The 24,647-nt window shown below is 33.3% G+C and overlaps 2 protein-coding genes across 6 annotated transcripts; one reads left to right on the top strand and one right to left on the bottom strand.

Annotated features, from left to right (window-relative positions):
- Positions 1–105: 105 nt before the first annotated feature.
- On the top strand, positions 106–3,212 carry LOC147520390 (protein BASIC PENTACYSTEINE6-like). 4 transcript variants are annotated; one of them, XM_086591915.1, is made up of 4 exons: positions 106–344; positions 1,265–1,338; positions 1,493–1,629; positions 1,821–3,212. In XM_086591915.1, exons 3-4 carry the CDS (start codon positions 1,564–1,566, stop codon positions 2,778–2,780), a joined length of 1,026 nt encoding a protein of 341 aa, XP_086448041.1. In that variant the 5' UTR covers positions 106–344; positions 1,265–1,338; positions 1,493–1,563; the 3' UTR covers positions 2,781–3,212. The 4 variants fall into 4 exon arrangements, with proteins under 4 accessions (XP_086448041.1, XP_086448040.1, XP_086448042.1 ...); XM_086591914.1 differs by having other exon boundaries at positions 151–344; positions 1,298–1,338; XM_086591916.1 differs by having other exon boundaries at positions 159–344; positions 1,298–1,408.
- A 5,528-nt stretch (positions 3,213–8,740) lies between these two features.
- LOC147520391 ((R)-mandelonitrile beta-glucosyltransferase-like) lies at positions 8,741–10,610 on the bottom strand. 2 transcript variants are annotated; one of them, XM_086591918.1, is made up of 2 exons: positions 9,895–10,610; positions 8,741–9,780 (listed from the first exon to the last, which is right to left on the bottom strand). In XM_086591918.1, the coding sequence occupies exons 1-2, from the start codon at positions 10,412–10,414 to the stop codon at positions 8,858–8,860; spliced, it is 1,443 nt and encodes a 480-aa protein (XP_086448044.1). In that variant the 5' UTR covers positions 10,415–10,610; the 3' UTR covers positions 8,741–8,857. The 2 variants fall into 2 exon arrangements, with proteins under 2 accessions (XP_086448044.1, XP_086448045.1); XM_086591919.1 differs by having other exon boundaries at positions 8,741–9,777; positions 9,895–10,493.
- Positions 10,611–24,647: the final 14,037 nt, after the last annotated feature.

The following is a 24,647-nucleotide window of genomic DNA, read 5'->3' on the forward strand; positions in this document are numbered from 1 at the left end:
TGACCATAGTTTTTTAACACCATGCAAAGATTGTTTTGACGCTTATCGGTACTAGGAGCAAACACGAATTCTTAAAAGATTGTAGGGGGTTGTTTCGGATTACTCGAACACCCCCCCTGTTTTTACTCGCACGATAAACTGCTTCCCCCTACTTGTGCATGGAAAAAACGAGGGAAAAAAAAACGAACAAAAGTGAAAAAAGACAGAAAAAAAAAAGGAGTAACAGAGAGGGACTGGTTTTTAAATACCTTTCACTTTCTTCTGATAAAAACACAGATAAATTTCGATCAGAAAAAAGAGTCTCCCTCTCTCTCTCTCTCTCTCTCACACGCACAGTTTTCGAGGTAATTTTTCAATTCACTTGTTGTAATCTTTTTACCTATGCAAATAACACGGGTGAATTTAACTGTCTTTGTTTCTCTTTTGTGAAGTTTGTGTGTTGAGAACGTTAATGAGAGCTTGTGAATTTGATACATATTTAGTAGAAGCCCTAGTTTGGTTTTTGTTTTACTGATTGTTGTTTGGATCTGTTAATTGGAGCAATTGATCATGTCAGTCAACTTTTAAGGACAATCAATTTGAATGTTTTCTTTTGCGGCTTCAATTTGCTTTGACTAATTTTGACTGATTGTGACTTCTTGTTGTTTATTATCTCTTGTGTCTAGCTTGTATCTTTATTAACGTGTGTCTTAATCTTTGTTTTAGTGTCCGTGAAAGTATATAACATAGGCGCACTTTAGGGCTACCAATTCCTCTATGTAGAACCCACCTGCCTTTCGCGAAGATGTTATATGTATCGTTTATAGGTTGTTATAATCATCCTGTTTATGGTAAAGTATATACTATGGAACCAGTGCAAGTGTGAATATTCACACTAAATAAATGTACTAAGGGCTTTACTGAAATGTAATCAAGATTCAATATACTGGTTTTTGAATTGATAGTTTGGATGGGTATGGAGTTTGCATACTAAAGTAGTTATTAATTGTTCACACGTTAGACTGATATTAGATTAGGTCAGCCGGGCCTTCTATGATGCCTTGAGATAACCTTGTCCTGAAAGAAGAATAGGATACGAATTAGTTCTCCACTTTTGGTTTTTCCCAACTTCCTCAGGATTCCATTGTCGGTTGCAATTACAATGATAACTTTTTTCTTTCATGGGGTTACGGTAATTGAAGGATACTGTTGTGATTCTTCAGAAGATATTGTATAATAAATTGAGGCTTAAACCATAACTGTTTCTTTTAATTATTATGTTTAGGCACCTCTTGATATGTGACTTTTGCTTGTTCAGAGAGGAGACAGCTTTTTAGCTTTAGATGGCACTGTTAACAGGTATCCTTCAATAGTCCAAACAGTATAACATTTGAATCCCACAGTTTCCCTCTCAAACACATTCCCTATGGTAGGATTTAGCACCCCTTGCTTCCCCTCTTTCCTATCCAATACAAAAATTATTGACTACGTATGATGCTATTATTCTGTGCAGAATCCATGGGAGTCGAGCTTAAGGAAGAGGCTAGAAGGTAGTCTACATCATTTTTGAAAGCACAGGTCAAAATGGATGAGAGTGGGCAACGTGAAAATGTAAGACACAAACAGGATCAGTACAAGCTTCATGCTCAGGTACCCTGCATAAATGTAAATAATTTGTCAATAAACCTCTCCTTAACCAACTTCAGTTCCTTACTTTGCTGTACTATTTTTGTTATCCTATGTTAGATTCTTTTTACTTGGGAGCTCGTGAACAATTTTTTGATTTGCTACTCAGTCCCAATGTAGACATTAGTACTTTATTTAATGTTTGATTATTACAGTTGATGAATACCCCACATCTGATGAAAGATCACCAGGCCATGACAATGAAAGTAATGAGCATCTTAGCTGAGAGGGATGCTGCCATCCATGAAAGGAACTTGGCTGTCTCTGAGAAGAAGGCGGCCGTGGCAGAGCGAGATATGGCTATCATGCAACGGGATGCAGCCATTGCAGAGAGAAATAATGCTTTAATGGAACGAGACAATGCCATGGCAGCCCTTGAGTACCGAGAAAACACTGCTGTAAATGTTAGTGGAGTACCCACATGTCCACAAGGTTGTCGAATTCTGCGTGCTACAAAGCAGATGCACCGCCCTCAGGATATGCATCATCCTTCCCATTTAAATGAAGCCTGTTATAATACGAGGGATATGATTAGTGATGGCTTCTCAATACCAGCTGCTGCTTCAGAGGCTGTAAGACCACGTCGTGCGAAGCGAACGATTGAGGCCAAAGCCTTGCCATCTAAAAAGGCATCGGCACCTTCAAAGAAAGGAAAGAGAGGAGGCGGGGAGATAAACAGACAGGTCCCTTTTGCTAAGACACTAGAGTGGAAGAGTGAGCAGTGCATGGGAGGCAGCGGTGAAGATCTGAACAAACAGCTGGCACTGTCAAAGCCTGAATGGAAATGTCAGGATTTGGGTTTGAATGAAGTTGCTTTTGATGACTCGATCATGCCAGTGCCTGGTTGCTCATGCACTGGTGTACTGCAACAATGCTACAAATGGGGAAAAGGGGGATGGCAATCTGCATGCTGCACAACCACAATGTCAGTGTATCCTCTACCAGTGATGCCCAACAAGCGGCATGCCCGCCTTGGTGGTAGGAAGATGAGTGGCAGTGCTTTTGCAAAGTTACTGAGTCGGCTGGCTTCTGAGGGTCGTGATCTGTCAGCTCCACTTGATCTCAAAGACCACTGGGCTAAACACGGGACCAACCGGTACATAACCATTAAGTAGCTAGGGAGCCATTGTGCACAAAATAATGACTATGACGGAGGGTATGTAATCTTAGTTAGATGGAAAGAGGATAAAGCTGAGATGTGAATTAGAGTTCTAGGATGGGGGATATCAGTGTCTGAAGCATGTTATCCCTGGAAATCTATTTTAACTTGCAGTTCCAGCGTTCCAGTTCCACTTAGATCTGTTTGTGGGTGAAAGAGGTGGTCATAGTCAAGTTTTGGTGGCTTGGAGCTGGGTAGCGTTGTGCATTCCATAGTGTCCACTTTTGCTGATAGATAGAACTTTGAGCATAGCCATGTTGTATATCATATGTATGATACGCGCCAGATAGATTAGTTAGTGCGACTGCCAGTTAGTTAATCATGTTAAATACATTTCTTGGGTTCCAAATGGGTTATCTTATTTGATCAGGGAAGATTTCTGCGAAAAGTTGGTTTTTTTTAGCTAGTTTGATACGTCGTGCTTGGTTAGCTAGTCATCCATGTTCATTTGAGTGACAATCTGCTGATATGAAGTTTATGAACTATCACATTTGATTCTTGATGAGCCCATCGTTCAGTTCTCCACATAAATGCGGCAAAAGGTCTTGCCCACCGTCAAGAATTCCCTAGCCGTGCTCTGTTCATTGCTTGCACTTCTCAGCTATAGACGACCACTTAAATCTCTGAAGTTGGTTGCTACTTAAGTGCAAGTCTCTCACTCTTCCCCCTCTTTTTAGTTCCAACTTATTTTCTGCAGAGTTTTGTAGTCCATATATTTATTTTGGGTGTCGAAGATGTTCTCCTGAGGGAAAATTGTTCATTTTCAATGCCTGAGCTGCTTTAGTTTAGTAGCTAAAACTAGTGCCCTTCTTATAAGCCAAGAACAATGAAACATTTCGTTGGAGACTGTGGGATGAAATTGCGCACGTGCGAGGTCTTCACCAAAACTTCTACATAGATAGTTATTTGCAGCAACGACGCCTAAGCTACATGAACTCAGTTAATTCAAACTCAATAGACATAAGTAATTGAAAATCTATGCAAAAGAAAATAAGTGTATCAATACGTACTGGTGCCGCTAAAAGGCTCTACGCCTCTACGGTCATCACGAAAGAGTCTTCATAACCATTACCCCGAGAAAGAAAAATTAAAGTTGTAAAGAAAACAATGTTTCATGAAGAAAAAAGGGGGTTCAGAAAGTGACGCGCACAATGACATGTGATGTTTCGTATCATCCACGCTTCACATGGTATACGTGAATGCGAACATCTGATCTCTACCGTCCATTTTTGCTTAAACATTACTTTGTGCCAATGCTACTATTGGGGCTTCTTTTTCGTCCAAAGAACATGAACTAGAGTTAGGTTTGACCTTTGCGTGAAAGTTACAGGAGTAGAAGAAGAAGCTCGTGATCCAATTGCGGTGAATATTTGTCTCAGTTGTCCATAACTTTGTCAAATCGTGCACGAAGCAGATTTCATCCTCATTAGTCTTTTAGCAAATTTAAAATTAATCAAGGCCGACGGCCCACTTGAGCTAAATATTTACTTTTGAAGGAAATACTTTGACGTACACATGGTGATCGAGTACTGACTACTGATCGGGCCTCTTTAATGACCCCTTGCATACATAGATATTGTACAAAGTTCTAATGATATCTATTACCTATTACTAAGGGCATCTCCAATGGGGGGTGTAAAATTACACCTCCACCTGTACAAAGGATTTTACACCTCTAATCAGATATAGTATTGTATAGATAAATATCCATATCCATTCTATACTTTTCCCAATGGAAGAAGTGTAAAAAATAGATTTTAAACTAAATTGACGTCATTTTTTCCCTCTTTAATTTAAACTGGGGCGCCACTTGTGGCGTCCGAATTGAGTTAAAAAATAAAGCTTCAAACGTTGTTGAAGTGACGTCCGAGTTTTTAAGTTAAACAGACGTTATTTTAAGTGACGTCCGGGCTTTTTATTAACTAATAGCGAGAGGGGGAATTCCCCACCCTCTCTATTAACTAATACACTATTACTTACGGTTTAGCACCCCCATTAGAGAGAGTTTTTTGATATTTGGGGTGTAAAATTTCCACTCTATACGGTTTACACCCCCCATTAGAGATGCCCTAAAGGAGAGATCTCTAATGGAGGATTTTCTCTTTCTTAGGTGGCACTCTAATATAATATGAGAGTTAGATTTTTCTCTCTCCCATGTGTCACTCTAATATGAAAATTAATATTTTATAATAGCCTACAATCCATGCACATTAACTTTTTGGAGAGTTTGAGTGTATTTCTAATTCTTATTATTTGGAGAGTTTGAGTGTATTTCCAATTCTTGTATATTTAGAAGGTAATTTTCTATTACGAATCAAACACTTTTAGTGTTCCAATTCTTATATTAAACAAATGTATTGAACTAATCGAAAAGAATAATTAACAATAAATCAGAAACTAGACGCAACTACATTAAACTGATCTCAAAAAATAAATAACGGGAATTAGAAATTGGATCCAATTGCATTGAACTAATCTCAAAATATAAATAACGGAAAATCATAAACTTGATGAAAATGCATTGAACTAACCACAAAACATGGTTGGGTTATATGTTGTGGGAATCAGGGGCGGATCTAAGAGTTGCCTGACCTGGGCTGTAGCCCCCCCTGACTTTGTTCAAAAAACAATTTTATAGTGGTAACTGTTCATAATTTATACCCAAAAAAATCTTAAAAAAAATAGCAGTGTGAATTAGTTCCTGTAGCCCCCTTGGTGGAGAATCCTGCATCCGCGCCTGGTGGGAATGTCTCGATAAGTATATTTTTGCATTTAAAATGATATTTATCTTATCTCTTTCCGTATGATTATGATTGGGAACTCATTTGCTATTCAAGTAGCTTCAATATATATAAACTTTACTTTATTAGGCAATCTCACAAAACTTCAATCAAACTTTTTTTATTAAACAACAAAATAAAGTTGAAGGGTTTTATCAAAGGTGAGTTCTTTTTTTTTAATGGAGAGTAAGGTTTTCACGTTATAAGAAATTTGGTTGAGTGATCAATATAATATTAATATATAATAGTTCTGTATATTTGCAAATATTTTTCAGAATAATTGATATAACAACACCCATTTGTAGATAATCTTTGAAGATTCCACACAGTGAGTCATACATGATTTAAAGAATAATTAATGGGAAATCGGAAACTGGATAATCTTCGATGATCCCACATAGTAAATCATACAATTTTAGTATCTATGATAAAACACCAACTTATTTCGAATATATTCTTAACACATAGTTAAAAACAATTATACAAAAAATAACATCACAAAATATATAATAAAAAATAATAATAATAATAGCAAAACAATAATGACAAATATTTAAAAAAAATATATAATACTGAATGAAACTAACGTCAAAAAATAATTAATGGGGAATTGAAAACTGGATGCAAATGCATTTAACTAACTTCAAATAATATTTAACGGGAAATCGAAAACTGGATGCAAATGCAAGCATTAAACTAATCTTAAAAAGTAATGAATAGAAAATTGGAATATGGATACAACTTCATTAAACTAGCCTCAAAGAATAATTAACGGAAAATCAAAACTTGGATGCAAATACATCAAACTAACATAAAAAAATAATTGTCAGAAAATCGGAAACGGGATGCAAATGCATTGAGCTAACCCTCAAAGATTAAATTAACGGGAAATCGGAAACTGGATGCAACTGCATTGAACTAACCTCAAAGAAAAATTAATTATAAATTGGAAACATGATGCAAATGCTTGGAACTAATATTAAAAAATAATTAATAAGAAATCGAAAACCGGATGCAACTGCACTGAACTAACCCCAAAAAATAAACTAGATGCAAATGCATTGGACTAACCTCAAGAAATAATTAACGGGAAATCAGAAACTGGATGCAAATTCATTGAACTAGCCTCAAACAATAATTAACAGGAAATCAAAAACTAGATGCAAATGCAACTTTATCAAATAATAAACGAGGAATCAGAAACTAGATGCAAATGCATTAAATTAATCTCACATAATAATTAATGGGAAATCAGAATTTGGATGCAAATGCATTGAACTGACCTCAAAGAACAATTAACAGAAAATTGGAAATTGGATGCAAATATATTGAACTAACCGAAAAGAATAATTAACGAGAAATCAGAAACTGAATGCAACTGCATTGAATTGATCTCAAAAACTAAATAACGGGAATTGGAAATCTGATGCAACTGCATTGAACTATAACCTCAAAATATAAATAACGGAAAATCATAAACTGGATGTAAATGCATTGAACTAATCTCAAAACATAGTTGAGTTATATGTTGTGGGAATGTCTCGATAAGTATAGTTTTGCATTTAAAATGGTGTTTATCTTATCTTTTTCCGTATGTTTCCGTATGATTGGGAGCTCCTTGCTATTCAAGTAGCTCTAATATATATGAACTTCACCTTATTAGGCAATCTCACAAAACTTCAATCAAACTTTTTTTATTAAACAACAAAATAAAGTTGAAGGATTTTATCAAAGGTGAGTTCTTTTTTTTTTAATGGAAAGTGATGTTTTCACGTTATAAGAAATTTGGTTGAGTGATCAATATAATATTAATATATAATAGTTATGCATATTTGCAAAATATTTTTAAGAATAATAATTAATATAACAACACCCGCTCATATATAATTTTGAAAATTTCACATAGTGAGTCATGCATAATTTAAAGAATAATTAATGAGAAATCAGGAACTGGATAATCTTCGATGATCCCACATAGTAAATCAAGCATAATTTACTTTTTATGTCATATTTGCAAGGAAACTACATATGGATCAGTAGAAGTTAGTATTACACACCATATTGGATAATTAAAAGAAAATCGGAAACTGGATTCAAATACATAACTGAGCTCAAAGAGTAATTAACGGAAAATCGGAAACTTTATGTAAATGCAATAAACTAAACTCAAAAAGTAATTAACTAGAAATTGGAAACTGGATGCAATTGCATTAAACTAACGCCAGATAATAACTAACAGAAAATTAAAAATTGGATGCAAATCCTTGAAAAATATCTAACGGGAAATCGGAAACGGTATGCAAATACATCAAACAAACCTTAGAAAATAATTAATGGGAAACCGGAAACTGGATGCAAATGCATTGAACTAAACTCAAAAAATAATTAACATAAAATCAAAAATCGAATGCAACTGCATTAAACTAACCTTATAGAATAATTGGTGGGAAATCGGAAACTAAATACAAATGCATTGAAATAATCTCAAAGAATAATTAACGGGAAATCAGAAATCGGATATAATTGCATCGAACTAACCTCAAAGCATAAATAATTAGAAACTAGATGCATATGTATTAAACTAACCTTAAAGAGTTATTAACGGAAAATCGAAAACTGGATCCAAATGCAATGAACTAATCTCAAAGACTAATTAACGAAACATTGAAAAATGGATGAAACTGCACTGAACTAACCTAAATGAATAATTAATGGGAAATTATAAATTTGATGTAACTGGATTGAACTAACCTAAAATAATAATTAACATGAAATCGGAAACTTAATGCAAATGCATTAAACTAACCTTAAAGAACAATTAACATAAATTCAGAAATTGGATAATTAATGGAAAATTATAAATTTGATGTAACTGGATTGAACTAATCTCAAATAATAATTAACATGAAATCGGAAACTTGATGCAAATGCATTAAACTAACCTTAAAGAACAATTAACATAAATTCAGATATTGGATTTAACTGTATTGAACTAACCTAAAAAAATAATTAACGGAAAACCAAAAACTGGATGCAACTGTATTAAACTAAAATCAGAAATTGCAATTGAGCAATATTTCTATGGGGTTGTCTTTGTCGTCCAGTAAAGAAGTTGCATCATATCGGTAATGGCGAATTATGTAAAAGTTTATAAACTTCTTAGCTCTAGAAACTGAACAGTGAACATAAAGCTTCTTACAAGGGGAAAGTGAAGTTAAAATCTGAAGCAAAAAGTCTCTAAAAATCTGCTTTGTTACTGGTTCTTCTGGACTAGAACTTCCTTGACAATTTTTTCCAAATTCAGGTAGGAAGTTCCACCTGGTTTTGTTGAGTCTTCCGCACTCTTCTTCCACTCAATTGCCTTTTTCTTCATCCCTTTACCCTTCTCACCTTCCAGAAATTCTCTCAGAATTCTCTCTACATTATCTCTATTTACATTCTTATCAATCTCCATGCCAATTTCCCAATGAACACAAGCATAGCGAGAGTTAGTCGTCTGGTCACCAAAGCCAGGCCAACAGATAACTGGAACACCACAACACAAAGTATCCATAGTAGAGTTCCATCCAGAATGTGTTAAAAACCCGCCAATGGAGCCGTGGCTAAGGACTTCTTCTTGTGGACACCAACCTGATATCATGCTCCTCTCCAGAGTCTCTGCTGTAAATTCTGGTGGGAAAACCGCACCCTCACCTACCACTAGACCAGGTCTAATGACCCATAAGAAAGGGTGCTTGCAGTTAGCTAACCCCCAAGCAAATTCAGTGAGTTGCTGTGGAGTCAATATTGTGATACTACCGAAATTTACATAAACAACTGATTTTGGTTGTTTTGAGTCGAGCCATTTGAGGCAATCTCTGTCTTCCTTCAATAGATTTGATTGGAAAGATCTTAGCTGGTTGTTTGGCAGTTGTTGTTCAAACAACTGTAGAGGACCTATTGAGTAAATAGGGAGTAGTAGAGACTTCATTGAATCTACAACCTCGGTTTCAAAGGCATCGCACGTGTTGATTATAATCGCAGTAGCCTTGGAGGCTCTTTGCACTCGGATACTAATATTGTTCAGGAATTCATTGCCATCCCAAAAAAAACTTGGAAGATCTTTGAGTCGGATATTCTTGATTCCTGGGATGATATCAATAGGCATGTCGAGATACCCGTTTGTTCTTTCACCTTCTATATGAGTCGTGCGTAAGGAAAACAAGAAGATATTAGCTTTGATTTGAATAAATTTAGGCAAGTTGAAAAAAATTACCAAGCAAAGAAGACGAATATATACAATACATATACCTTCTGGTGGGATTAGAATCTTTTCGACAAGAAGATCAGAACGAAGACAGCACCACAAGACAGAGGCACTCATTGGCCACAATATAACTCCTGGAATGCTCAGTTTTTCTGCTGCTTCTAGTGTGAAGGTCATAAAAGTGTCCGCAACAATGCAAGAAACTAGTGGATCCTCAGAAAATGTTGACGCTTCATTAAGCTTCGCAATAAGACTAAGAAAGGGGACTAATAAATTCTTATCAATAGAGTCACAGAGCGCTTGGACGTCTTGGGTTGCATTGACATCAGTTGGAGGTAGACCATCTGGGATGGTTTCAAATCGAAAATTAGGCAAGCCCTTGAGCGAATCCCGTCCTCTTGATTCAAGTAACCTTAAATGGTTGAACTCAGTGTTAACAAATGTGATGTGAAATCCTTTGGAATGGAGAAGTTTTGCCAATTTAAGCATTGCCGTAATATGACCCTGGAAAGGATAAGGTATGCAAACAGCATGAGGCTTCTTAGCTACTGACGAAGGCTCCATCTGTTCCTTCCCTGCTGTGTCCGGCGACAGCCATCTTATACTTCAAAAATCTCCACATGACCAAATCTCCACATGACCAAACCTATTTAATTTTTCTTCCTATTTAAAATCTAATGAAAATGACATCTCTCCAAAATGTTATTGAGGGGGAAAAAACAAATTAGATTATGTTATGAATTTCTTGCTGCTTTACGTCAAGAAAGCAATGTATGCATTGTGAGGGAGTAATATTAGCCATGTGTACAGCATAAACTCAAATACCAACCGACCTACGATCCTTGTCCTCATATCTCGCTTTCATAGCGACTCAACTATAGCAATCGGTCCAGCTAAACAATCGCCAACCGACCTTAAGTCTTCGTCACACGAGCTCGCTTCATAGTGACCCGCTACACACGAACGACCTCTCCCAGCAGCGATCTCCCAGACTGTTACTCACCTTAACGGTCAGTAATATATGTCTTTATCACGACCATCAAGACCGTAGCTTCAGGCACGCTTCACAATAAATGTCCTTAACTTGCCATCATGGCTCGCGAGTGACCTGAAGACCTGGATCTGACCTGACGCACGAGAGCAGGAGGCGCAAACCCCTTGCTTATATAAAGAGGATGAGGGACTACGTCTGACCTGATTCAAATTTCCCTCCAGAGAGATAACTTGATACGTAAACAGTTTGTCCATATGAACTCGGTCAAACCCATTCAAATAATCCAATCCCTTGATCAAGCCTACATTTGTAAGGATCACTAAAAACATCATTTACATTAGCGTTGTCTGTGACTTGATTTCTTGAGTTCACAAAACCCTCAATCAATCTCCAAACAAAAACTCAAGTCCACGAAACATGGAAAGCCCCCTAAAAAATAGGTGATTTGTATAAGCTAATTTCCTATTACAAATCATACACTTTTAGTATTTATGATAAAACACCGACTTTCTACTATCTATATACTAAAGTAGAGATCTCTAATAGAGGATTTTCTCTCTCCTATGTGGCACTCTAATAGTTTAATATGAAATATAGTCTTTTCTAATAGCCTATAATCCAACGTACATGGAACCTATTTGGAGAGTTTGAGTGTATTTCCAATTTTTATATATTTGATCAAATAAAAAAAATTGCTAAAAAATGTAATTTTCTATTATGAATCAAACACTTTTAGTGTTCCAATTCTTATATATTTAATCAAATAAATAAAATTGCTAAAAAATAGGTGATTTGTATAAACTAATTCCCTATTACAAATCATACAATTTTAGTGTCTATGATAAATCATCGACTTATTTCGAATATATCCTTAACACGGCCTCAAAACATAGTTAAAAGCAATTATACATAAAATAACATCACAAAATATATAATAGAAAATGAAAAAACAAAAAACAGCAAATCAATAATGACAAATATTTTAAAAAATATATAATACTGAATGAAACTAACGTTAAAAAACAATTAATGGGGAACCGAAAACTGGATGCAAATGCATCGAACTAACCTCAAATAATATTTAACGGGAAATCGGAAATTGGATGCAAATGCAAGCATTAAACTAATCTTAAAAAGTAATTAATAGAAAATTGGAATATTGATACAACTATATTAAACTAACCTCAAAGAATAATTAACGGAAAATCAAAACTTGGATGCAAATACATCAAACTAACATAAAAAATTAATTGTCGGAAAATCAGAAACTGAATGCAAATGTATTGAGTTAATCCTCGAATATTAAATTAACAGGAAATCGGAAACTGGATGCAATTGCATTGAACTAACCTCAAAGAAAAATTAATTATAAATTGGAAACATGATGCAAATGCGTGGAACTAATCTTAAAAAATAATTAACGAGAAATCGAAAACTGGATGCAACTGCACTGAACTAATCTAAAAAAAAAAACTGGATGCAAATGCATTGAACTAACCTCAAGAAATAATTAATGGGAAATTGGAAACTGGATGCAAATTTATTAAACTAACCTCAAACAATAATTAACGGTAAATCGGAAAGTATATGCAAATACAACTTTATCAAATAATAAACGAGAAATCGGAAACTGGATGCAAATGCATTAAACTAATCTCATAGAATAATTAACGGAAAATCATAAATTGAATGCAAATGCATTGAACTGACCTCAAATAACAATTAACAGTAAATTGGAAATTGGAAATTGGATGCAAATGTATTGAACTAACCGAAAAGAATAATTAACAATAAATAAGAAACTGGATGCAACTGCATTAAACTGATCTCAAAAAATAAATAACATGAATTGGAAATTGGATGCAACTGCATTGAACTAACCTCAAAATATAAATAACGGAAAATTAGAAATTGAATGCAAATGCATTGAACTAACCTCAAAACATAGTTGGGTTATATGTTGTGGGAATATCTTAATAAGTATAGTTTTGCATTTAAAATGGTGTTTATCTTATCTCTTTCCGTATGATTGGGAACTCCTTGCTATTCAAGTAACTTCAATATATATGAACTTCACCTTATTAGGCAATCTCACAAAACTCAATCAAACTTTTTTTATTAAACAACAAAATGAAGTTGAAGGGTTTTATCAAAGGTGAGTTCTTTTTTTTTATTGGAGAGTGAGGTTTTCACGTTATAAGAAATTTGGTTGAGTGATCAATATAATATTAATATATAATAGTTCTGCATATTTGTAAATATTTTTCATAATAATTAATATAACAACACCGTTCGTAGATAATCTTTGAAGATTCCACATAATGAGTCATGCATAATTTAAAGAATAATTAATGAAAAATAGGGAACTGGATAATCTTCGATAATCCCACATAGTAAATCAAACATAATTTATTTTTTATGTCATGTTTGAAAGGACACTACAGATGGACCAGTAGAAGTTGGTATTACACATCACATTGGATAATTAAAAGGAAATCGAAAACTTGATTCAAATACATAACTGAACTCAAATAGTAATTAACGGGAAATCGGAAATTTTATGCAAATGCAATAAACTAAACTCAAAAAGTAATTAACTATAAATCGGAAACTGGATGCAATTGCATTAAACTAACGTTAGATAATAACTAAAAGGAAATTAGAAATTTGATGCAAATCCTTGAAAAATATTTAACGGGAAATCGGAAACGGTATGCAAATACATCAAACAAACCTCAGATAATAATTAATGGGAAACCGGAAACTGGATGCAAATGCATTGAACTAAACTTAAAAAAAAAATTAACATAAAATCAAAAACTAAATGCAACTGCATTGAACTAACTTCATAGAATAATTGGTGGGAAATCGGAAACGAACTAAATGCAAATGCATTGAAATAATCTCAAAGAATAATTAACGGGAAATTAGAAACCGGATATAATTGCATCGAAGTATCGAACTAACCTCAAAGTATAAATAATCATAAACTAGATGCAGATGTATTGAACTAACCTTAAAGAGTTATTAACGGGAAATCGGAAACTAGATCCAAATGCAATGAACTAATCGTAAAGACTAATTAACGAAACATTAAAAAATGGATGAAACTGCACTAAACTAACCTAAATGAATAATTAACGGGAAATTATAAATTTGATGTAACTGCATTGAACTAACCTCAAAAAATAATTAACGGGAAATCGAAAACTTAATGCAAATGCATTGAACTAACCTCAAGGAACAATTAACATAAAATCGGAAATTGGATGAAACTGTATTGAACTAACCTCAAAGAATAATTAACGGAAAACCAAAAACTGGATGCAACTGTATTAAACTAAAATCAGAGACTAACTAACGAGAAATCAAAAATTGGATGCAAATCCATTGAAATAACCTTAAAAAATAGTTAACTGGAAATCAGAAGTCGGATGTAACTGCATCGCACTGAACTCAAAGCACAAATGTTTGCTTTTTTAGCCTTCTCATATGAGTAATTACGAGTAATTAGGAACCCAAAATAAAAGTGAGTTTATAAAAATAGACTTACATATATACAAACTGTATAGAAATTGTAAACTATCGAACTAACCTAGAAAAACAATTAACGGGAAATTAGAAACTGGATGCAGATGTATTAAACTAACGTCAAAGAGTAATTAACGAGAGATTGGAACCAGGATGCAAATGCAATGAACTAATCTCAAATACTAATTAACGAAACATTGAAAATTGGATGCACCTGTATTGAATCAACCTTAATGAATAACTAACGGAAAATCATAAAGTAGATGCAATTGCACTGAACTAACCTCAAATAATAATTAACGGGAAATCGGAAACTTGATGCAACTGCATTGAACTAACCTCAAAGAATAATTAATGAGAAATTGGAAACTGGATGCAGCGTATTACATTAAACTAACCTCAAAGAATAATTAATGAAAAATCAGAAACTTGATGCAAATGCATTGAACTAATAACCCTAAAACATATTTGTATTATATGTAGTGGGAATAAATGTCTCGACAAATATAGTTTTGTATTTTAAGTAGTGTTTATCATAATTTTTTTATTGTGATTGAGAATGACTTACTATTCAAGTAGCTTCAATATTATCTTCGCTACATTGGACATTCTCACAAAACTTCAATCAAACTTCTATTGTTAAACCTAACAATAAAAAGAAGTTGATGAGTTTTATCAAGGTTTGATGCTTCTTTTTTTATATAGAGTGGTGCAAGAAATTTAAATGGGTAATTAATATAATTTTCATATCTTATAGCTATGCATAGTTGCTAATATTTTTTAGAATAATTTAATATAATAGCACCCGTTCGTAGGACACGTTCATGTGATAAATCTTTTCAAGTGGGAGTAGTGTATTATTTGAGGATATGGAAACAATCAATCTGTTTTAGTGATTTGTACACATTAGTACGTAAGGCCGTAAGCCGAGTGGTGATGATTTACCGCTAAATCGCCATAAATCAAATAAAACTATTATACAAGTTAGATCAAGTTTAAGATAATTCTATTTGAAAATTACGGGTTAATATCCTAAACCACAAAGTGAAGAGGCTATCTCAATTTGATCCCTTAGTTTCCAAGTACTTATGCACCATAATCGCTGCTCATTAATGTATTTTGGTTTATTTTCAATAAAAATATATTCTGATTCGAAAATTTATCACTAAATCACCTTAAATCTAAGAAAACTATTATACAAGCTAGATCGAGTTTAAGATAATTCTATTTGAAAATTACAGATTACTATCCTAAACCACAAAGTGAAGAGGCTATCTCAATTTGATCCCTTAGTTTCCAAGTACTTATGCACTATAATCGCTGCTCATTAACGTATTTCGGTTTATTTTCAATAAAAATATATTATGATTCAAAAATTTGCCGATAAATCACCATAAATCTAAAAAAATTATTATACAAGCTAGATCGAGTTTAAGATAATTATATTTGAAAAATATGGATTAATATCCTAAACCACAAAGTGAAGAGGCTATCTCAATTTGATCTCTTAGTTCCCAAGTACTTATGCACCATAATCGCTGCTCATTAACGTATTTCAGTTTATTTTCAATAAAAATATATTCTGATTCGAAAATTTGTGTGAGACATTTTGTAAAGCCTTTTCATCACACAAAATATTTAATAGATCCCGGTGTATGCCCGGTTCCAAAATATTGTCTTTCACTAAAGCAGAGACCTCCAATGGAGGATTTCTCTCTCCTATATGGTACTATAATATGAGAGTTAGTCTTTTCTCTCTCCTATGTCCCACTCTAATATAAAATATAGTCTTTCTAATAGCCTCTAATATGAGAGATAGCCTCTGCTCCCTCCTAGGTGGCTTTGTAATAGAAGAGAGTTCAAGTCTTCACGTCCACGTGAAACATCTTTTGCCTTCATCAGTTTCCTAATTCAACTGAAACACGTAAATAGTATGTAAGTAATGAGAGAGCTACCCTAATTAGATTTTCTTCCTTAGGTGGCTTTGTAATATAAGAGAGTTTAAGTCTCCACGTCCACGTGAAACATCTTTTGCCTTCATCAGTTTCCTAATTCAACTGAAACACGTAAATAGTATGTAAGTAATGAGAGAGCTACCCTAATTAGATTTTCTTCCTTAGGTGGCTTTGTAATAGAAGAGAGTTTAAGTCTCCACGTCCACGTGAAACATTTTTTGCCTTCATCAGTTTCCTAATTCAACTGAAACACGTAAATAGTATGTAAGTAATGAGAGAGCTAGCCTAATTAGATTTTCTTCTCAACTCACACTATTGGCCGGGTTCATCGGTCATGATACTTCCGTTGAATATGTCAAAAACTACTATAAAGACAACTACCAATTTCAGTGTGATTGGGCAAGCTATACACACGGTACATGTAGAATACAATGATGCTATCAAAGAAGTTACCGAAAAAATTTGTTTGTGTAGAAACTTGATTTTAGGTATAAGATGAGCGATTTGCCTTCCATTGAGGTTCCATTTAAAGTAATTCTGAAAGAAGTGTTAAAGATTTTCATGTCCTATTATAAGGGGCCAAAGAAATCAGATTTTCTGCCACCTATTATCTCCTTTTCTACAGATGGTCCTGAAAATAGTAAGAGTTATCAAGGTTATGTAGAAATCCTTGATGAGCGAACGTGCGAACCGTAATATGGCCCATGGAAATCAAGTCGCTCATGTCTCATTGGAGCACTTGAAGACTATCTTCCCCACCCAAATCATTGATGTGCATATCAATGAAGTTGTTCAATTGCAAAAAACAAATTGTTCAGTTGCGTGAAGAGAATATTATGCTTCGAAGTCGAGTCGACGAATTAGAGTTCTTAGCTAACCTATATCTGGTTAAGGTCGAACAATTATGTATTAGATTAATCTCCATATTTCCATTACAATAGCTAAGATTATTTGGTATTGTTTACTGATTATGTAATAGCATTAGTGAAAAAAATATAGAATTTGATTCCAGATTTTGCAATGTCAATTTCCATTGTGATATAATGAACTATCTCGCTCTGCGTCTCTTTCCTTTTATTTATTTATTCATCTTATCGTAGTATTCAGAGTTGACAATGTAGGTTTAGGGAACGATGCAGCCAAGGGCCAATTTTACAAACTTTGTCATTATATACAAAATGTAGGTTTATGGAACGATGCAGCCAAGGGACAATTTTACAAACTTTGTCATTATATACAAAATGTAGGTTTAGGGACGGTGCAGCCACAGTGCCAACCACCCACAAGAACTAATGGTGGCTGATTATTGTCGGGGTAGAAAAGCACAATTGGACCGAAGTGAATAGCTCATCCAGCTTGACAAATAAGGCTTTCTCAGGTCACAGAAACTTATTTCATTACTCAGGTTGCATTTTTTCGCATTCTTCTCAGCTGATTGACTGAAATAGAGCAGAAGACATATATCTTTCACAAAAACTTGAGAACACAACCTGAGCCCTTACTTATTGCTCACATAAACTTATTTCATTACTCAGGTTGCATTTTCTCGCATTCCTCTCAGGTTTAGGAGAATGCCATGTAAACACGCTATGATCCTAGGTGGACTCTTCTTAATTGAATTGAACACTACTCAATGGAATGGTAGGTGAGTTTATAGGAGCAAGGAGTTCCAAAGTTTAGGACCAAAAGTAATCTAAGACGGACCCAGCTATATATGCATGTACTCTTAAAGCATCATATCAAGTTGAGGAGAATGCCATGTAAACATGCTATGATCGTAGGTGGACTCTTCTTAATTGAATTGAACACTACTCAATGGAACGGTAGGTGAGTTTATAGGAGCAGGGAGTTCCAAAGTTTAGACTCGAAAGTAATTTAAGACGGAAAAAACACAGCTGTGTACGCATATATTCTTAAATCATCGAGTGATTTACGGTGTATTGAACTTCTCAACTCCAAAAGTAACTGCGTAGATATTTTATGTAATAAGACTTGGAGGAGTCGATTTTCTGATAACATTGTATAATCTAGGAATTTCAAATCAAGTATAATGTTCTTTTGCTTTTGTCATAAATAAAGATTTTAAACACCCAGACTTCAAAAATATTCCTTGGGAAACTATTGAATGAGATGAATGTGTGCGTCCAAAGACATATTGAGGTGGCAGGCGACAACACCATCGCCATAGTATAACTAGAGATCATATCATATATATAAATATATATTGAAACTAAGATGAAACAAAAGATGCTCATAATGCTAATATGCATTTGGAGAAAACCAAAAATCACCTGCAATGTCTTTCATAAGTGATTTTTGTTTATGGTAGAACACATGAAGTTTTATAAGCTAGCCTAGAGCATGCACTCTCTCATTTGTAATATGGGTGCGCAAGAGAAAAAAAGGATTCAATCTACCATAAACAAAACATCAACAATTTTTGTTTCGATAATTCAAAACATCAACAATTGAAAGGGTGATTCAAATAACCAATCAAATAAAATAGGTAGTTTATTTGATTTAAAAAGTAAGAACTCAACGGATATCTCCCCTCGAATTAATACTCTACGTGAACTATAAATTAGCAGTTTTTGCGTTGAGCCGAGAAAGGGTTTTTTCTAGGTCATTGCACTCTCATTTGTATTATGGGTGCGCGAGCTGAGAAAAAAAATCGATCAACAATTTTTTTATTTTTTATTTTTTTTTTTCCGATAATTCATCACCAATTGAAAGGGTCAATGGGAGATTCAAATAACTAATAAACATGTAGTTAGTTTTAGTTTTTGCAAAATTGTCTTTTGCCTTAGGGAGTTGATCAGACATGCCCATCTCATGGCAGCATCAGCAACCCTCCATAGTCCTCTAGTATGTACTAACCAAGTTCCTATGCCTGTAAAACTTGGTTTTTCTGAAGTCCAGTGCCGTCTGTATGAACTATTTGCTATTTGTTAATGAATCAAAATGTTTGGAAAAAAAATAAAAAATAAAAAAAATAAACATGTAGTTTATTTAAGCAAATCATATAGGCAAATAGCAGGAATCGAACTTCATTGAAATGTAAGGGAGGTTCAATTGTTATTGTATCATATATTATGACAACTCAAGTATCATAAAGGGGGTTCTTATATACAATTGGAACTATATTGAGAATTAGATGACTCTCTTAGAGCACTGATCGAGTATCATAAATATTATTGAGCACGATATGAGTTTATTTCAAAGCATATTATGTCTGAGGTTTGGCATACAAAGAGGGATGACATATCAGGTTGTAGAACAATGCAAGTCACAAAAATAAGCATAATGGTTTTGAAAGGTTTTTTTTAGATCATTGTATTCTCATTTATATTATGGGTGCGCGAGAAAAAAACATCGGTCAACAATTTTTTTTTTTTTTTATTTTTTTTCGATAATTCATCAACAATTGAAAGGGTCAATGGGAGATTCAAATAACTAATAAACATGTAGTTTATTTAAGCAAATCATATAGGCAAATAGCAAGAATCGAACTTCATTGAAATGTAATGGATGTTCAATTCTTATTGTATCCTATGACAACTCAAGTATCATAAAAGGGGTTCTTACATACAACTGGAACTATATTGATCAAGAATTAGATGACTCTCTTAGAGCACTGATCGAGTATCATAAATACTATTGAGCACGTATATGAGTTTATTTCAAAGCATATTGTGTTTGGGGTTTGGCATACAAAGAGGGATGATATATCAGGTTGCAGAACAATGCAAGTCACAAAAATAAGCATAATGGTTTTGAAAGGTTTTTTTTTTTTGTAAACTCTACTTCAATTTGGAAACGTAAAAATTGTATTTTTTTGGAAACAACATTAAAATATTTAAAGAATATGAAGGAATAAGATGATAAAGAATATGAAGGAATATAGGCTTTTCTTGATATGGTGAACTAATAAATACTATTATGGTTGGATTAGGAGGTTGTGGCTCAAAAGAGACTAATAATGAGAATTAGATGACTCTCTTAGAGCACTGAGTATTATAAATGCTATTGAACATGTATATGAGTTAATTTTAATTCATAGCATATTGTGTTTGGGATTTGGCATACAAAAACTGATGACATATCAAGTTGCAGACCATCTTCCCAAACAATACAAGTCACAAGAATGAACATAATGGTTTTGAAAGTTTTTTATTTTTTATTTTTTTTTTTTTTTTTTTTTGTAAACTCTATTTTTGAATTTTTTTAGCACACAACTAACTGATGATGGAAACAACATTGAAGTTTTTTAAGCACTTGCAATTAGGTACTTATGTATAAGATGATAAAGAATATGAAGGAATATAGGTTTTTCCTAATATGGTTTTATTACAAAAACATTGATCGGACATTCCAATTATTATATATTTGATCAAATAAAAAAAAATTGCTAAAAAATAGGTGATTTGTAGAAGGTTCTTATTATGAATTAAACACTTTTAGCGTTCTAATTCTTATATATTTGATAAAATAAAAAAAAAAATTGCTAAAAAATAGGTGATTTGTTGAAACTAATTTCCTATTACAAATCATACACTTTTAGTGTCTCTGATAAAACATCGAGTTATTTCAAATATATCCTTAACGCAACCTTAAAAACACTACATATTCTTTAGTTAATAACTTATTATAAGGTGTAAAATCAACTTCTGACGGTTCCCCACATTCTCTAAGGATTATGTGAGATATACCGAATTAGAACACTCAAAATGTTATTCACATAACCCTTTCATATACCTGGAATTTGCATTTGTTGTTGGTTATTAACTTCTTAAGAAGTACACTAATATACTTCCTGAGTAAGTGCCCGAATACCCATCATGTACTCTTACATTTTTAACATATGCACTTTTCTTCATTTTCGTTTTTCTTTCTTGGATCTTATTCTGATTTTCAAACACATGCATGCTACAATATGATAATACATATTGAAAGTCTAAATCTGTAAAAAGAACACCGACTTATTATGAAGGGGTGCTTTTATTTGCACATTTGGTTTATGCTTCTAAGTAGGTGAACATATTTTCTTGAAAGAGATTTTTTTTTTTTGTATTCATCAATTCATCGTAGAACATGTTCATGTGATAAAAAATTTCAAGTGAGAGTATTGTATTCTTTGAGGATAAGGAAACAATCAATCTATTTTAATGATTTGATAGATATTTTAGTTATTTGTACACATTAGTACGTAAGCCGAGCGGTGATGATTTACCGCTAAATCACTATAAATCTAAGAAAACTATTATACAAAATAGATCGAGTTTAAAATAATTTCATTTGAACATTACATATTAATATCCTAAACCATAAAGTGAATAGGCTATCTCAATTTGATCCCTTAGTTTTTAAGTACTTATATACCATAATCGCTGCTCATTAATGAATTTCAATTTAGTTTTAATAAAAATATATTTTGATTCGAAAATTTGCCGCTAAATCACTATAAATCTAAGAAAACTATTATACAAGCTAGTTCGAGTTTAAGATAATTTTATTTGAAAATTATAGATTAATATCCTAAACCACAAAGTGAATATTCAATTTGATCCATAGTTTTCAAGTACAGCATCTTTAGTTATCTCAATTTGATCTCTTTTTTCAACTTTCGTTTTTTGATGAAAACACCAAACCAAACACCAAATCGACCAATATTTGGTTCGGGTTTGATGTTGTATCTTAAAAACCGCTGGCGTGCACCATAAAACCACGCAGGAGATTGGGAAAAAAAAAAAGAAAAAGTTTATGTTTCGATATTTTTTAAACATATTTCGGTTGATTTTCAATAAAAATATATTATGATTTTGAAAAAGTTTTTGGTGTATTTTGGTTCAAAATTTTGGTGTTTTTTGTAAAGATCTTTTCAACACACAAAATATTTAATAAAATATCCCTAATGTATAAGACTTTTGTAAAAGTCGAGTCCAAAAAATCTAGTTAAGGACTAGTATATAGCTTGTGCCTACAACAATATTTTTAATTAGACCCAAAATAACCCTAACCAATCGAATGATAAAAGCCCAGTCCACAAAACAGTCATTGTTGACTAAATCAATAATGATCTAGTACTCTTTCAAATTAACATTGTAAATTGCACATACTCTATAAAACTTTGGACACAACTTGTGAAATATAATAATAGCCGCCCGATGGGGCATTGCAGACCCAATACCAAGCCTTTTATTATTAGATTGATACTCACCGGCTCCATTATAATTATAAGGAAATGCCGAATGCACATCAGCACATCATTGATCATGTATCGACATTCGACAACACAAGGTTGTGATCTGTTTTGGTCTTAATCTTATTACACTGTATAATTAGCAAATTACGCCATTCCCAACATAACCGTATAACACAAGATGTATATATCGCCGTAACGACTAACGACTGAGAAGGTGGGCTGTTTCAAAATAACTTAAAGTCTTAAACTAAACTAATTGGTCGTACGAAGGGCAGAGAAATATGACCCACACTGTTCCACGTGCATGAGGCTCCCCAGTCCCCAATGATTTTGATTGACGATAATGCATAAGAAATTCTCGGTGAAGCCAAATTCAACATCAGCGGATACTGTTTCTCATTACTTGCTGACACGTTGAAAATCCGAAATGTGGGGCCGATTACCTAATACCAATTGTTTATGTATACAACCGCTCCTTATTATGTCTTGACCACCTCCTCTGACCCACAGATTTTAATTTCTCAATGGCCCATTCTTCACTCAAAATGGTGGATCACTTTGATAGATTAATCAACGTACTTTATATAATAATTTTTCATTTTTTTGTAGCTTTTGCGTCATCCACGTGGCAGTTGTTAATAAAATCCATTTCTTTGTCACGTGGCATAAGAAAAGTAGCATGCAGAGGCGGGAAATAGTTCCGACATATTGCATTTGAGGAAGAGATTTATTTAATAAAAATGGAAAATATGCGAAAGTTGACTAATAAACAGTGGGAAACGTGCTGAGACGGCGTTTGCCGACAAGTTGCGGATACTGCGATGATGAAATTTGTAGACATAGTGAGAAACTGAGAACTTGAGAAGAGAACATATTGCCCTTTTCATACTCAAAATTGCCCTTATAGGCCGTGACTTACTGGGAGTGTCAAACAAGCTTTACCTTGTCATTATCATCGCTCTACTTCTTTACAATTCCATGAATTCCCATGTTATAAAGGGCAATTATTTTGTCTTTGGTAAAAAGTATTTCATTGCAAAATATAATTATCCTTAATATTTCAGTACATTTCAGTGGCTAGCTATCCCAAAAAAATAACCAAATGATTTTCTTACTAAAAGAATTATAATCTTTCTTGAGAAACTTTTTTATTTACTTGTCCATATATATCAACAAATATTTTAGAGTTCACGTCATATTTCAAGAATCACTTAATTTAGTTACCCAATTAGATAAATTTACTTTCTATAGTTATTAATAGTCTAAAAAACTAGAAGCTAGCCTGTACCATGAAATAAGATAGAGCCAATAATAAGATAAAGGAGTAGATCATATCTAATCCAGAAGAAGAAATATATTGGAGCGTAATGGTGTAGGCTGATAGCTAGTCTTGTTAAATAAGCAATAGTAATGAAAGAATTCTGGTGAAGAGCCCGGATGGAAAAGGTTAGTAGTACACTATTTCCATTTTTCTTTCTGTATTTATGTATCTACATTACTGCCAATCCTCAATTATCTTTAATTTCTTTGTTGACACTTGACACCTTTGAGTTTTCTTATATGTTTCACATTAGTCTGAACTCTCGCAAATCTTGGGTTGTTGAGTATCATAGAAGCATTAATAAGAAATTAAGAATTAAGACTTCCTCCAAAAAGAATCTACTATTTATTCGTATGGAAACCAATTAAAATACGAGTATCATAGAAGCATTAATACCTTTATTTCATTCTTATCAATTCGTGTCCATAGTTGTTTATAAATACGAGCCAACTAAAATTAGTACGGAAATAATTAATAATCACTACATATTTGCTACTAATAATAATCAAGTCATTTAGTCTCTTTACTCACTCCACACTCACACATTTGGCATTCTTTTGTTAATTGAGCAGGTTTTCAAATAATCAAATTAGTATATGCTCAAAATTGAGACTAATAATAAAGATTGTGACATACATGGAATTCCTAAAAAAGAAGAAGACTATTTAAGACCAAATAAAAGAACCTTCCGGTCTAATTAAGTAGTTAAAATTAGGGAGATTGATTGAGGGAGCAAAAAGCGGTGGAAATGAAATGCTTCCTAAATTAAAACGAAATTCCTCTTAAATTCACGC

This window comes from Coptis chinensis, chromosome 2, assembly GCF_015680905.1.
Source record: "Coptis chinensis isolate HL-2020 chromosome 2, ASM1568090v1, whole genome shotgun sequence".
NCBI lineage: Eukaryota > Viridiplantae > Streptophyta > Magnoliopsida > Ranunculales > Ranunculaceae > Coptis > Coptis chinensis.

Coding starts and splice junctions, on each gene's coding strand:
- LOC147520391 (XM_086591918.1), bottom strand. CDS start 10,414: ATGGAGCCTTCGTCAGTAGCTAAGAAGCCTCATGCTGTTTGCATACCT. Junction 9,781..9,894: donor GATTCTAATCCCACCAGAAG/GTATATGTATTG, acceptor CGACTCATATAG/AAGGTGAAAGAACAAACGGG.
- LOC147520390 (XM_086591915.1), top strand. CDS start 1,564: ATGGATGAGAGTGGGCAACGTGAAAATGTAAGACACAAACAGGATCAG. Junction 1,630..1,820: donor AGTACAAGCTTCATGCTCAG/GTACCCTGCATA, acceptor TGATTATTACAG/TTGATGAATACCCCACATCT.